The sequence below is a fragment of the Gossypium hirsutum genome, chromosome A02, assembly GCF_007990345.1.
Source record: "Gossypium hirsutum isolate 1008001.06 chromosome A02, Gossypium_hirsutum_v2.1, whole genome shotgun sequence".
NCBI classification, from domain to species: Eukaryota; Viridiplantae; Streptophyta; class Magnoliopsida; order Malvales; family Malvaceae; genus Gossypium; species Gossypium hirsutum.
In genome coordinates, this window is record NC_053425.1 from 36671227 (window position 1) to 36687759 (window position 16533).

Below are 16533 nucleotides of genomic sequence, written 5' to 3' on the forward strand. Positions count from 1 at the left end.
GATAGTTTCCTATTCTAGGATTTTAGCATGCATAAAAATAGGCTACTAAAACTAACAAAAAGTAAGGAAAAGAATAAAGATTTTTCTCTCAAAAATTCTGTTCTCAACAAACTCATTTTCTTCCAAAACTTCTTTCTCAACATGGTATCAAAGCAAGTTCTAAATCATCCAAAAGAAGAATGCATAAACAAAACCTCCTAAATCAACCATTGCAGGCAATAGAGAAAACTAAATTTCATCTTTTAAGTTGATTAGAACAAGTTCAGTTATTATCTCCAAGGATATACCCTTTGATCAGTACTATTTGTGTCCAGCCTTGATTGGAATATGCTATCTATAAGCTAGATTACTAGAGACACCAATTGTGTTGCTAAATTTCTTCCAAGCATGTGTCAATTTCAAGTCTTGGACTTGAGGAAGACAATTGACCATGCTAGGATACGTGTGTGGGCTTATACCTTCTCGAAATTGACATATCGTAAATCTCAAAACTCAATATGTGCCTTCATTATTTAGTACCAGTGAATATGTGCAATCATGTTGTGGCACTACTGATTAGGTCATTCAAATTCCAAATATCTAGAAAACCTTTTCCCTCATTCAACAAAAACTCGAAAAAAAATTAAAGTGAGGTTTAACAATTATCCGAACATGTTTGAGGTACCTATCAAAATCAACCATACCATCCATTCATCCCTTGTTAATAATTCACAAAGATATTTGGGGCCAACATCTCTAATCAACAATATTTCCAAGTCCACATGGTTTGTGTCATTTATAAATCATGAGTCAAATTTTTCAATTTTTCAACAATATTTCAAACCCAAATTTCAAGCCAAACTATAAGAGTTCAAGATAGATAATAGGAGGAAATACTTTTAACTCAATCCTTGGAGCTTATCCCATTGAGCAAGGAATAACATCAAAGCTTGTGTAGACACTAAACAAGACACATAGTTGTCAAAAGGAAAAATCAACAAATTTTGAGGTTGCTAGATCATAATGCTCTCAACACATGTACCATAGCACTTTTGGAGGGGAAGTTGTACTTAAAGCAACTTGATAAACAAAATGCCTTCTCAAATATTGAAGTTCAAAACACCATGTCGAGAACTCCTTGCCTCATATCCACACACTCAAATTATCTCCACCATTCCTATCTGTTGGAATTCCTTAAATTAAGCAGATTTTCTACCTTAGTTCTAGGAATTTCCTTGTACTATTAGCCATAATCAAATTACTAATTTCTAGGGATAGGCTAATTTCTAGAGATTATTTCCTTTTTATTTTTCCTGCTATTCTTTAAAAGGCTATAGTCAGATTAGAAAAAATAAGAATAATTCTTCTTCCTAAACTTGTTCATGGTATCTAGAGCATCAGGAATTCAGTTAATCCTACTCTTTCTTCTCTTTTCTTGTTCTGTTTTCTCTATTAGAAACCCTACTCCCATGGGTGACACCGAAAATTCCTCTGAGACTCTTCATAAACTTCAGCTAACCAAAACTCAACTTGAGGCTCTTCATAAACTATTCAGGACTCCTACAGCCAGTGGGTCACTAGCTATTCAAGGTACTACTTTAAATACTACACACGAACCTATCACTTCTTCCTGGATACTAGACTCAGGTGCATCCGACCACATGACAGGTAATCTAAGTTTGTTTCACACCTATTTACCTTGTCATGATCACTCTCGGATTCGCATAGCTGATGGATCTTACTCGCTGGTGGCTGGAATTGGGACAGTTAGACTTACTGAAAATTTTTCCCTTGATAAAGTTTTACATGTTCCAAATCTTTCCTATATTTTACTCTCAATTAGCAAGCTTACCAAGGATCAGAAAGTACTTGTTGAATTTTCTGCTTTAGGTTATGTGGTTCAGGAACAAGAATCGGGGAAGATGATTGGCACTGCTAAAGTTGATGATGGCTTATATGTTTGGAACAAAAACAGTTCACAAGAAGGGATGGCCTTATCTACATCAAAAGAATATTCTATCATGCTATGGCACCGTAGACTAGGACACCCAAATTTCATGTACTTGAAGAAATTGTTTCCTCTACTATTTCTAAATAAGAAAATAAGTTCATTGAACTGTGAAGTTTGCCAACTGTCTAAACAAACTCGTGTCCCTTATCCTTTGAAACCTTATGTTCAATCTCAACCTTTCTCTTTAATCCACAGTGATCCATGGGGAGCCAATCGAGTAAAAAACATCACAGGGGCTAGGTGGTTCATAACTTTCATTGATGACCACACTAGAGTTTGTTGGATCTATCTCCTTAAAGAAAAATCCGAAATCTCTAGAGTCTTCAAAAATTTTCATTCAATGATTCGAACCCAGTTCAATTCAAATATTCACACCCTTAGAACTGATAATGGGAGAGAGTACTTTAATTCTATCCTAAGTCCTTATCTTTCTAAGCAAGGAATCATACACCAAAGTTCTTGTCCTAACACCCCTCAACAAAACGGGGTTTCCGAGAGGAAAAATAGACACCTTGTAGCCGTGGCTCGTGCTCTTATGTTTACTATGGGTGTACCAAAGTATTTATGGGGAGAAGCTGTCCTCACTGCTTGTTATCTTATAAACCGACTCCCATCTAAGGTATTAAACTTTCAAACACCTTTATATACTCTTCAAAAAAATTTTCCCTTGTTTCGTGTTCCTAATCTCCCAACCAAAACATTTGGTTGCAAAGCATTTGTCCACAACCATCAACCTAACCGGTCTAAACTTGATCCTAGAGCCCACACTTGTGTCTTTATTGGTTACTCACCTACACAAAAAAGGTACAAGTGCTACTCTCCAACCTTACACCGGATGTTTGTCCCTTGATGTTACTTTCTTCAAAAACGAGCCATATTTTTCAGCCTCTCATCTTCGGGGGGAGATACTTAGTGAAGATGAGACCTTGAGCAATCTTCTCATTATACCTCAAGACACTATCAGCCCTACCACCACTACAAAAACCTGCTGAAAATCCTACAGCCACTGTTTTTCCTGTTTTGGAACCTATTTTTCCTATCTCCACTGTTCAGCAACAAGAAACAAGGGTGATTAACCATACTAATGAAGAAAAACAGCCCACTCATTCTGAAAAACAACAAGAAAAAACTCAGGGGCTTCGTGTATACTCTCGGAGACATCAGCTGCCTAAAACAGAAACAGCAGTGCCAATGCCATCTTTACCCGAGGACTGTCTTGAGGAAGAAGTGTCACCTCCTTCATCTTCCATCTATCTTCCAATTGCAGTAAGAAAGGGCACTAGGAGCTGCACTCAACATCCCATTTCTCGGTTTGTATCCTATGGAAACTTGTCTAAATCCTACAATGCCTTTGTTTCTAATGTTGACTCTATAGAAACTCCAAAAAACATAGAAGAGGCTCTTAAGTCAACCAAATGGAGGCACGCTGTGTTGGAAAAAATAAAGGCTCTTGAAGACAATGGAACTTGGGAAATATCTAAACTACCTACTGGGAAGAAGACCGTGGGTTGTAAGTGGATTTTCACCACAAAATTTAAACCAGACGGGAGCATTGATCGATACAAGGCTAGACTTGTGGCCAGGGGTTTCACTCAAACATATGGGTTGGACTATGAGGAAACATTTGCACCGGTGGCCAAATTGAATATTATTCGAGTGCTTCTCTCAATTGCTGTCAACTTAGAATGGCCTTTGATCCAATTGGATGTAAAGAACGCTTTTCTCAATGGAGAATTAAACGAAGAAGTCTACATGGATTTTCCGCCTAGATTCGAAGGAAGCAAGGGCCAAGTATGCAAGTTGAAGAAGTCCTTGTATGGACTAAAGCAATCCCCTAGGGCTTGGTTTAATCGTTTTGCCAAAGCCATGACTAGTAGACATTATACTCAAGGTCAAGCTGGTCACACCCTATTCTACAAACACTCGGATAATGGGAAGTGTTGTATTCTCATTGTCTATGTAGATGACATAATATTGACAGGGGATGATTCTATTGAAATTGAAAGACTAAAAGAGTTCTTAAGCCTTGAGTTTCAACTTAAAGATTTGGGGAATCTTCGATATTTTCTAGGAATGGAGATAGCAAGGTCAAATGCAGGTATTTCAATCTCTCAAAGGAAGTATGTTCTTGATCTACTTTCTGAAGTCGGACTGTTGGGTTGCAAACCAGCCGAGACTCCTATGGAACCCAACCTTAAATTAGGAACTGATAAGGATAGAGAAGAGGTAGACAAGGGGAGATATCAACGGTTAGTGGGAAAACTTATCTATCTTTCTCACACTCGTCCAGACATAGCTTTTAGAGTAAGTGTTATAAGTCAATTTATGCATGCTCCTAGGGAGAAACATTTGGAAGCTGCCTACAGGATATTGAGATACTTAAAAGGGACTCCTAGTAAGGGGGTGCATTTCAAGAAAGATGTAAATCGAAGCATAGAAGTCTACACTGATGCTGACTAGGCAGGGACAGTTAATGACAGGCGCTCAACAAGCGGTTACTGCAGCTATGTTTGGGGTAATCTCGTGACATGGAGGAGTAAAAAGCAATCTGTTGTGGCACGCAGCAGTGCTGAATCTGAATATCGAGCTTTGTCCCACGGTATATGTGAAGGAATGTGGTTACAACGGCTAATGGGAAAACTAAAATTATCCTATACAAAACCTATAACATTATACTGTGACAACCAGGCAGCAGTTAGCATAACTCATAACCCTGTACACCATGACCGTACCAAGCATGTGGAAATTGATCGCCACTTTATTACGGAGAAAATTAACAAAGGAGAAGTTTGTGTTTCATATCTACCTACAAGACAAGTAGCAGGCGTGTTAACCAAAAGCTTGAGCAGAAAAATGTTCGAAGAAATTATGGGCAAGTTGGGTTTGATTAACATCTACACTCCAGCTTGAGGGGGAGTGTTGGAATTCCTTAAATTAAGCAGATTTTCTACCTTAGTTCTAGGAATTTCCTTGTACTATTAGCCATAATCAAATTACTAATTTTTAGGGATAGGCTAATTTCTAGAGATTATTTCCTTTTTATTTTTCCTGCTATTCTTTAAAAGGCTATAGTCAGATTAGAAAAAATAAGAATAATTCTTCTTCCTAAACTTGTTCATGATCAAAGTCTTTGCATGCACAACATTTGTTCACATCAACCAACAACAACGAAGCAAGTTGGCTTAGAAATCCATCAAATTCTTATTCTAGGATATTCTCTAAATCAAAAAGGCTAGAAGTGTTATTCCCAAAAAAACAAGAAAATTTTACAATTCCATGGATGTCATTCTTTACAAATCAGCCATACTATGCAAAAACTAATATCAAGGGAATAATCTTATTCACAAGGGAATATTAGTTCTGGGATGGCATAATTAAGATTTATCAACCTACTCATGAGTCTATCACCAAAACACAAGCCCAAGCCTTCAAACGACCAAAGCCTAAACCTTATATCCTCGAGTATGAATCATCTCACCTTGAGCTTGATACATCAAACCTTATGGGTGACCAATCTAATCCCTCTAGCCCAAAATCCACACAAGTGAAGGAAGAGCTAATAATCTATTCTCAAAGACAAAAAAAGTCCGAAAAACTTAAGACATTCAACATCATAGCTATCCAAGGATCTTAACCAACTCTAGAGAATATGGAAACTCAAACAAGTAAACTCTTACTAAACCAAATCCTTCTATCATGGTAAAAGATCTTCATCAACTTATAGCCTTATGAAAAGGTTTAAAGTCTTGTACTCAACATCCTATTCATAATTTCCTCTTATAGAAAGTTGTCCCTTAGTTTTAGAGCATATGTCTTTGCTCTAACCAATGAGTAGATTCCAACAACATTCAGAAAACCCTTTTGCAACCTAAGTGGAAAAAATGCTTTTTTGGAAGGAATCCAAGCTCTAGGAAAGAACACATCATAAATCATTGACTTGCCTAAAGGAAAAAAATCTTATTGGTTGGAAATTGATCTTCTCAATCAAACACAATGCTGAAGGTAGCATTAACATGGACAAAGCTCATCTCACATTGCAAAGGAGTTAACTCATCCCATGGGATGAGACTTCTATTTGAGTAGCCAAGCTAAATTTGGCAAAGTACCATTGCTTTTGGTGGCACATTTAAAAGTCTCTTCACCAAGTAGATGTTAAAATGCCTTCTTAAATGAAAACTTAGGAGGAAATCTAAGCAAAAATTCCCTTAGGATTTGAAACCCAAGGGAATATTGGCAAGGTTTGCAAGCTCCACAAGTCACTATATGCTCTCAAAGGATGTGTATTGGTATTTGGTAGAATATTTTTGGAGTAACTATGTTGAGTAAGATTTAGTGAAGACTCTTAGTAATAATTTATAAACTAGTGGTCGATAGAGATAATTTAGGAGCAATTATTGCATTCTATAATAATGCTCATTATTAGGGCCTACAATCATGCTTTGTTATAGTTTTCTGTTTTAGGATTCTATCATGTATAAATAGAGGCTATTGCAATTAACAGAAAGTATGGAAAAGAATAAATTATTTTTTCTCCAAAAATTTCTCTTTCTCAACACTCTTTTTCCTTTAGAATTTCTCTTTCTTGACATGAAGGCAAGATGTGGTACCTTTTTCCCTTGTAAGACTTGAATTCCTAACTCACCCACTAACACGGATGAAAACATAGAGGAAAAAAGAACAAAAGGGAGGTAATTAAAAAGTAGTTTCTCGTTAAGGTACAATTTTGTTCATGTGCAAGGGAATTGGTAGTCTTTTCTTTTGAAGTGTATTAAAAATCCTAATACATATGAAGGGAAACAAGAAGTAACTCATTCTTATGTTATTTTACTATTTTATTAAATCTTTATGTAATTTACTCAACTAAGTTGTTAGCATTTAACTTATAACCAAACCAATTTGCTAAGCTATATATATTAGATCTATGCACACCCACTCTAAGGGTGAAACAATAAATAATATAATGATAAAAGTTCAAAAAGAAAATATATATATTGACATCTAAACATGAAATAAAAAATGAGAGAAGTGAAAGTAGAGTTATTTATAAGTGAGAAAAAATACATCAACCAGATGAGTTTTACTTTTCAATTTTTATTTTAATAAAAAGAGTAAAAATACATCAACTAGATGAGTTTTACTTTTCAATTTTTATTTTAATAAAAAGAGTATTGCCAAAAGGACTTGGTGTCACTTGACTTGTGACATAAAACTCAGTCAGGAACATTATTACCAGTTTAGATATAGAACATTCTAAGCAAAGAAGCAGATAAAATTGTGCAAAAGCAGAACAAAATTACAAAATTCATAATAGCATTTAAGAAATATTTAGTTCTTAATAAAATGAAACTAATCTCATTTGGATATTACAATGTTAGTGTAGGAATATTCTGTAAATATTTTAGGAATATTTTGTAGATATTTTTTTTTATTAAAATCCCTTATTTTAAGGGATCATATCTCCTATTTAGTATCTTTCCTAACTTAGAGTTTCCTAAAGTAGTGTCATAGGTTGTATATAAAAACTCTAATTTATGTTCTATTTAGTATCAAATACTCTGATTTCTACATGGTATCAGCTTAGGTTACGATTTCTTTTTTTCAACCTATACCATGTCCGAAACTCCTACTTTAGAGATTACTTCAAATCCAGAAAATTTTTCTGGTTCCGATGCTCCATCAGATTCGTCTGGTCTGACTATCACCTGCCATCGATTGAATGGCAACAATTTTCTTGAATGGTCCCAATCGGTTAAGATTTTTCTCTTGGGCAGAGAAAGATTGGACTACGTTACTGGTGAAATCAAGAAACCTGCTATGACTGATGCTGGTTTTGCTAAGTGGATGCGTGACAATGGTCAGGTTATGACTTGGCTCCTTAATTTCATGACCCCGAGTATAAGCAGAAACTTTCTTCTTTACACCACAGCCGCTGAAATTTGGAGTGCAGTCCGCGAAACCTACTCTAGCACGGATAACATTGCTGAATTATATCATGTTGAAGATCAAGCAGCCACCCTTAAACAAGGAACCATGCCTGTTACTCTCTACTACAATACCCTTACTGCTCTTTGGCAACAATTAGATTTGTATGCACATTATGATTGGGTAGATCCAAGAGATGCTGCTCTTTATCAGCAAATTGTTACTCAACGAAGACTTTTTCAATTTCTCCAAGGCTTAAATAAGGCCCTGGACGAGGTTCGCGGCAGGGTCCTGGCTATTTCTCCTCTTCCCTCCCTTCGAGAGGCTTTCTATATGGTCAAGAAGGAAGAAAGCCGAAAGTGTGTGATGCTGTCTAATGAACCATATTCCACTTCTGAAAGATCTGCCTTACTGACCCATCAATCATCTCCCTCTTCCAAACGGGGGAGACCTTGGTGTGATCATTGCAAAAAGCCCGGCCACTCTAAGGAAAAGTGTTGGAAGCTTCATGGTAAGCCTCAGGACTGGAAGTCCAAGCACTCTCGAGATAATAAATCAAGCCTTGTCGTTGCCACCTCTGTCACTAGTTTCACTAAAGAACAGATTGTTGAACTTCAAAAACTATTTGGAAAGTTTCAAGGGTCTTGTGAGGGTAATCTGGTCATAAAAGATCCAGAAGGTAACCTTTCTTCTACTGCATTTTTCTCCTCCCAGTTGACTCCTAATTGGATCCTCGATTCTGGTGCTATGGATCATATGACTAGTAACAACGCATTGTTTCACAATTTTTTCCATACCTTTGGTAAAGCTGTCAAAACGGCTGATGGTACCTTGTGCAAAATAGAGGGACACTGTTATTCTCAATGAACAGATTGCACTTAAAAATGTTCTCTTTGTACCAAATCTGGCGTGCAATCTCATCTCTGTTAGTAAATTATCCACAGACTTGCACTGCTCTGTAATTTTTAATGATCGTGATTGTACTTTGCAGGCACTGAACTCGAAGAAGATGATTGGTAAGGCCAGCTTGCATAATGGTCTCTACATCCTCCCTACTTCTCCTAAAATCGAGATCTCCAAGTCATTTACCGCTTTAGAAAAAGTTGATACTGTTATGTTATGGAACTTTCGTTTAGGCCATCCTAGTTTCCAATACCTTGCAAAATTGTTTCCTGCTCTATTCATTAATAAAAGGCCTAATTTTTTTCTTGCAAAGTTTGCTCTCTTGCCAAACATACTAAATCATCTTATTTTCCTTCTACATACAAGCCTTCTTACCCTTTTGCTTTGATCCATAGTGATATTTGGGGCCCTTCTCGGGTGAAGAATGCTGATAATTGTAAGTGGTTTATCACTTTTATTGATGATCACAGTAGGATAACTTGGACTTATTTGCTGAAAGATAAATCTGAAACTGCTAGTGCTTTTGTGCAATTTTATAACATGGTTCTCACTCAATTTGGGTCTAAAATCCAGCTCTTTAAATTTGATAATGGCAGTGAATTTTTTGCTAGGTCTTTAGGTGATTTTTTTAAGGAAAAGGGCATAGTTCAGATTAGTTCTTGTGTTGGAACCCCACAGCAAAACAGCATTGCCAAAAGAAAAAATAGGCACCTTCTTGAAGTTACTCGTTCTCTTCTATTTACCACTAATGTTCCTAAATATTTGTGGGGGAAGCCTTATTAACTGCCACATATTTAATCAACCGGATGCCTAGTAAGGTTTTAAAATTTCAAACGCCTCAATCTATATTTTTGCAGCACTTTCCTCATTTTAAGCCTATCTCCTCCATTCTGCCACTTAAAATTTTTGGCTGCACTGTTTTTATCCAAAATATTGCTCCTAATAAGCCCAAGTTAGATCCTAAGTCTTTAAAATGTGTATTGGTTGGGTATTCTTCACTTAAGAAGGGTTATAAATGCTATCATCCTCCTTCTAAACGATTTTTCACCACTATGGATATAACATTTTATGAGCTGGATTCCTATTTCACTCAGGCTGAAATTCAAGGGGAAACATGGAGTGATTTTCAGCCACAACAGGTATCTCCTCCTAATCTTCATTCTCAACCTTCAGAATTGCCATCTTGTTCGCCATTACCTGCAGACCTGTCACCTGTGAATCTTCCCATTGATTCTCCTGTAGTACCTATGACTAATTCACCTACACCCACTTTAAACTCTTCCTGAAAATACACCTACTCCAATTGACAGTCTTCAGAAAACACCACCACCCAAACAGTTTCGTGTCTACACAAGAAAAAGAAGACATATCCCTGAGACTGTTTTGCAATCTGATTCTTGCCGAGAATTGGATTTGGGTCCAGCTGTCGAAATGGAAGAAGAAATCAGTAAGTCCACTACTCTAGATGACTTTCCTATTGCTATTAGAAAAGGGGTTAGACAGTGCACCAAGCATCCTATTGAAAAATTTACTGGTTATAATTCATTGATGCCATCTTTTCAAGCATTTACAGCAACTTTGGATAAAGAACAGGTTCCCACAAGCATAGCTGAACCTCTAAAGGATCCAAAATGGAGAAGGGCTGTTGAAGAGAAAATTTGTGCACTAGAGAAAAATGCTACTTGGACCATTACAGACCTTCCTCAAGGAAAAAAGGCTGTGGGGGGGGAAGCCTTATTAACTGCCACATATTTAATCAACCGGATGCCTAGTAAGGTTTTAAAATTTCAAACGCCTCAATCTATATTTTTGCAGCACTTTCCTCATTTTAAGCCTATCTCCTCCATTCTGCCACTTAAAATTTTTGGCTGCACTGTTTTTATCCAAAATATTGCTCCTAATAAGCCCAAGTTAGATCCTAAGTCTTTAAAATGTGTATTGGTTAGGTATTCTTCACTTAAGAAGGGTTATAAATGCTATCATCCTCCTTCTAAACGATTTTTCACCACTATGGATATAACATTTTATGAGCAGGATTCCTATTTCACTCAGGCTGAAATTCAGGGGAAAACATGGAGTGATTTTCAGCCACAACAGGTATCTCCTCCTAATCTTCATTCTCAACCTTCAGAATTGCCATCTTGTTCGCCATTACTTGTAGATCTGTCACCTGTGAATGCTCCCATTGATTCTCCTGTAATACCTATGACTAATTCACCTACACCCACTTTAAACACTCTTCCTGAAAATACACCTACTCCAATTGACAGTCTTCAAAAAACACCACCACCCAAACAGCTTCGTGTCTACACAAGAAAAAGAAGACATATCCCTGAGACTGTTTTGCAATCTGATTCTTGCCGAGAATTAGATTTGGGTCCAGCTGTCGAAATGGAAGAAGAAATCAGTTACTCTAGATGACTTTCCTATTGCTATTAGAAAAGGGGTTAGACAGTGCACCAAGCATCCTATTGAAAAATTTACTGGTTATAATTCATTGATGCCATCTTTTCAAGCATTTATAGCAACTTTGGATAAAGAACAGGTTCCCACAAGCATAGCTGAAGCTCTAAAGGATCCAAAATGGAGAAGGGCTGTTGAAGAGGAAATTTGTGCACTAAAGAAAAATGCTACTTGGACCATTACAGACCTTCCTCAAGGAAAAAAGGCTGTCGGCTGTAAATGGATCTTTGCTGTAAAGTATAACTCCAATGGCAGTATCCAACGATACAAAGCTAGACTAGTGGCCAGAGGTTTCACGCAAACATATGGGATAGACGTCACAGAAACTTTTGCACCTGTGGCAAAGCTTAACACTATTCGAGTACTCCTAAGTTTGGCTGTAAATTGCGATTGGAAATTACACCAACTTGACGTAAAAAACGCATTTCTTAATGGCAAGCTTGAGGAAGAAGTCTATATGCAATTGCCACCTGGCTCAAAGTCTATTGAAGGTAGCAACAAGATTTGCAAGCTCAACAAGTCTCTATACGGGTTAAAACAATCACCCAGAGCTTGGTTCGAGAGGTTCACTAAAGTCATTCTTCAAAATGGCTACAAGCAGTCCCTTACTGATCATACGCTTTTCATCAAGGTAACTTCTACAAATAAGAAAGCTATCCTAATTGTGTATGTGGATGACATCATTCTTACTGGAGATGATGAGGAAGAGATTAGCAATTTGAAGAAGTTAAACAGGGAATTCGAAACCAAGGACTTGGGAAAGCTAAGGTATTTCCTAGGAATGGAGGTGGCAAAATCAAAAGGACTTGTGATCAACCAGAGAAAGTATGTACTTGATTTACTCAAAGAAACTGGTTTTCTTGGCTGTAAGCCGGATGATACACCAATGGAGGCAAACTTGAGATTCAATAAAGAAGATGAGTCCTTAGTAGACAGAGAGAAATTTCAAAGGTTAGTTGGGAAACTAATCTACTTATCCTTGACAAGGCCAGATATAGCTTTTCCCGTAAATGTGATAAGTCAACACATGACTAATCCTACTGAAGAGCATATGGCAGCAGCAAATAGAATTCTCAAGTACTTGAAGAGAACTCCAGGACACGGCTTAATGTTTAAGAAGACACAAGACAGAACTGTTAAGATTTTTACAGACTCTAGTTGGGCTGGAGATCTCACTGAAAGAAGATCCACTAATGGGTTCTGCACTTTTGTTTGGGGTAACCTTACAACTTGGAGAAGTAAGAAACAATCTGTTGTTTCAAGAAGTAGTGCTGAAGCTGAATTTAGAGCACTAGCTTTGGGAATATGCGAAGGAATTTGGCTACTTAAATTACTAAAAGAACTTGGCACAAATCAGGAGGATCACTTTGAAGTTTTGTGTGATAATCAATCTGCCATTCAGATTGCCAAGAACCCAGTTCAACATGACCGAACAAAGCATGTTGAAATTGATAGGCATTTTATTGCTGATCAAGTCAACAAGAAGACAGCCACTCTTTCTTACATTCCTTCAGAAGGACAGATTGCAGACATTCTTACCAAGGCTTTGCCAAAACCTGTGTTCAATAAATTCCTATTCAAGCTGGGATTATACAATGTATATTCTCCAGCTTGAGGGGGAGTGTAGGAATATTCTGTAAATATTTTAGGAATATTTTGTAGATATTTTTTTTATTAAAATCCCTTTATTTTAAGGGATCATATCTCCTATTTAGTATCTTTCCTAACTTAGAGTTTCCTAAAGTAGTGTCATAGGTTGTATATAAAAACTCTGATTTATGTTCTATTTAGTATCAAATACTCTGATTTCTACAGTTAGAAATGCCAATAAAGTAACTTTTTTGAAGAGAGAAAATTACATTCATGTAGTTGCTTTTTGAGAAAGGGAGATCAGCTCAAAATCTTTTTCCTATAGCTGTTTAGATTAAAGCAAATCCCTTGTTTTCAAGAAACATATATATGAAAACTGAAATTCCTTTTTAGTAGTTCAGGTGCAAGATAATTAAGGATGCAAGACTAGATATCTAAGGGGACAGCCCTTCAAAGGTGCAAGAGCTAATTCCCTATTAGAATCTTCATTAATCATGGCAAAGCCAAAATGCTATAGTTTATTACTTGAGCTAAAGTATTTTTGAAAATGAGTTGAATCTGAAATTGCTGAAATTGTTTGAAAACTTCTTCTAAAATTCATCCATTATTTAGAGCTAGCTATATGTGATGATATCCAGAGCACAAACTAAAAAAGAAGCCTTCTTGAATAATCATGCAGACTTAAAAATGAAAGAAAAAATAAAATGTATAATAGCAAACACAATACCGAGTCAATAATGCTCTGACAGTAAATAGGACTCATGTAGTATAACACATCATGAGCAGTAGCGCTCAGCATAACTCGCAAACCCCGCACACCATCTAGGGTGATTTTGTCAACTGCAGCTTCCCCACTGAGCTTCAAGCCTTTTCTCCACTGAAACACAAAAGCCAGGTGAGGTACCACATAAAAGAACATCAAAAAATAAAAGGAAAAAATGAAATTTTCATTTAAGTACAAAGGAAAAGAAAGGAGTAAGAACAGAGTTTAAGTCAAGCACCCTTTCACTAAAAATTAATGCTATTTCACAAAATCCATTAGAAAGGGTTGCAGTTCAACATGCTCAAAGGAGAGTAATGCTTTGTGCAAACTAAATAGCTAATACGGCCAGGATGACAAACAAAGCATTTCTCTTAAATTTCCCATCATTATGGCTGTTGCATTTGATTAAAAAAAATAAAAGCGGGGTGGCACATGTGCGCCTTGTAGGTTGGCATCTCTTTAATACCAATAAAAAATTTACAAGTCATGGTCTTTCACCTTCATCTATCATAAATGATGAAACCCTTGATCAGAACACACAAAAGCATACTAAAAATTAATGATGGTAAATCAAAAATGTCAAAAGCAATCCTAACCAAATTACTCTGACAGAAAGGTCCTTCAAATTTGCATTTCATCATCATTTCTCCAAATTCATTAAGCAAATAAAAAAATTCTTCAAATGTTTCAACATGAAAAACTCAACATTCCACTATACTATTTTGATACTCTTTTTAGTATTGTCTATGCACTCAACCAACTAAAATTTAAGTTCCAAACCAGAGAAGTTTTTCATAATTGTAATGAAACAGTGAACTAGAACAACAATTTTGTAGCCAAAAAGTATTCATCAAGTTAAGAATGTATACACGCTAAAACAGCAGTGCATCACAAATTTATTTTTTAGATTCATCTTTCTAATATTTGATTATTTTGGTTTCTGTAGTTTAAGGTAAAAACAGATGATGTTTTATTCAGCAATAGCATTCATATTGTTTCACTAAGTAACAGAATTAATGAATGAAAGAATCAACTAAGAAATACAGGATATTAAGAAAGAAACCAGAGAATATATCAGACTTTAACTCCTAAAATTACTTCTATTGTCTTATAATATCTCCTAATAGCCTATTTTCCCACACTCCCCCTCAAATGGTGAATAGATATTCCCCATTCCCAGCTTGGATGTGAACTTCTCAAAGTCCAAGCTACTTAATCCGTTTGCAAGAATATCAACAACTAGGCCTTGAGCAGACATAAAAGAAGTACAAATCAAACCACATTCCAGTTTCTCCTTTGGATTTGTAACCCATGGCTAACATAACTCTCACAAGCCACCCAAACCATGTCGGTGGTGATTGCTTAGGCCACAAAATGCCTTTTCAGGTTTACACATAATATGGGTAGCCACCTTCTTTTCATACCTTGGAGGAATTTGCATATAAATTTCCTACTCAAGTTTTCATGCAAAAAAGCATTCTTAACATCAAATCGCTTCAATTTCCAACTGAAATACTTGGTTAAGTGTAGGATTGATAGGCTGATTAGAAGAAGGATGGATTCTAGGGATTTGATCTAAATACTTGGTCTCCGAGGTAGAATGATTATACAAACAATTCTTCCATATCTCTTTTGTCTATAAATATGAATCCAGAAGATGCCAATCAGTGTTATCAAGGGTGCTAGGTGCACTGCAGGCGTTAAGACCTCTTATATAGCCTGAGGCCCAAGGTGCAAAAAAAGCACTCACCGAAGTAAAATAAGGGGTGTAAATATGTGCAAATAATAATATATAATAACTAATAAGATAAATTTTAATATAATTAATTTTATAAGTTCAAATTATTAAATCTCAAATAAAACCTGGTATGTAATTAAAAATTGACAATAACTCTAAATTTCCTTCACTTCCACAATCCTTTTTTTGTCGAAATTCACTTCCATAATCTCTTGAATTGCTGTCCTTGCAATAAAATTTGGGCCCACTACCATTGTATTTGCTTGGCTTGGTTTTCATCTATTTATCATTTAATATACAAACCACTCCTAGTGTCACAAATTTGAGCTTCTGCCTTCTCCAAGTGTCTAATTTCAGTTTTCAAACATGCAAGGTGGCCGACACAAGCTTCCATGACAGAGAGATTACAAAAGTAATGAAAATAATTACAAGAAATTTTTGAAAACCAAAAACAGCATGATTTCTCCCGTTTTTAAACAACAGAAATATGCTTTAGGAGAGGGAGAAAATAAATAAAAGAAGAACCAAGAAAAAGGGATTTGACTGTAAATTTTAACCTAATAAAAGCAGTGCTTGGGTTTATAATAATGTAAATCAAGAAAAAAAATATGACATTTAACTTTCAAAATAAGAAAAGATAAATAATAAAAAGAGGAGGAAATTGCAAAATTAATTAAAGCTAGCTTTTTTGACGCCTTGGACTGGAGCACAAGTGCAACAAGGCACTTGCCTGTTTGAAAATGCCTCACCTAGGAGGCTCTGAAGCGTTTTTATGTTTGTCGCTGTGCCGGAGCACCAAGGCATGTGCCCTAACATCAATGATGCCAATATAAGACTTTGCCAAACAAGGTCCCTTATAATTTGTATGAAAGGAATACTTGTCAGATTACAGTTTCCTAATTAAAAAGTATTTGAGTGTATCAGATAGGATTTTGTAAATATTTTATCCATAACTTTAAGGCTGTTTTTAGGGACAGCATACCTAGAATTAGTCTGTTTCCTAGTATAAAATTTCCTAAGTTAGGCTCACTATGTGTATAAATATTTATGTAATTTCTTGTGAATAAACAGAATTGAAATAGCCTGTTTTCAACATGATATCAGAGCTTTTTTAACCCGATTTCTGGGATTTTTTTTCTTTGTCTAGCAATTTTTTTTTACTCC

At 36.1% G+C, this 16533-nt stretch overlaps 1 protein-coding gene across 16 annotated transcripts in view; it reads right to left on the minus strand.

Annotated features, from left to right (window-relative positions):
• LOC107951096 (phospholipase SGR2) overlaps positions 1-16533 on the minus strand; it is a 44550-nt gene that overhangs the window by 15626 nt on the left and 12391 nt on the right. For all 16 annotated transcript variants that reach the window (XR_005908775.1, XM_041086226.1, XM_041086228.1 and 13 more), the window contains one exon: positions 13596-13745. Coding sequence is in view for 15 of the 16 variants with exons in the window: in XM_041086226.1 (XP_040942160.1) it covers positions 13596-13745 (150 nt within the window). In the remaining variant the exon portion in view is untranslated. The remainder of the gene's footprint in view (positions 1-13595; positions 13746-16533) is intronic.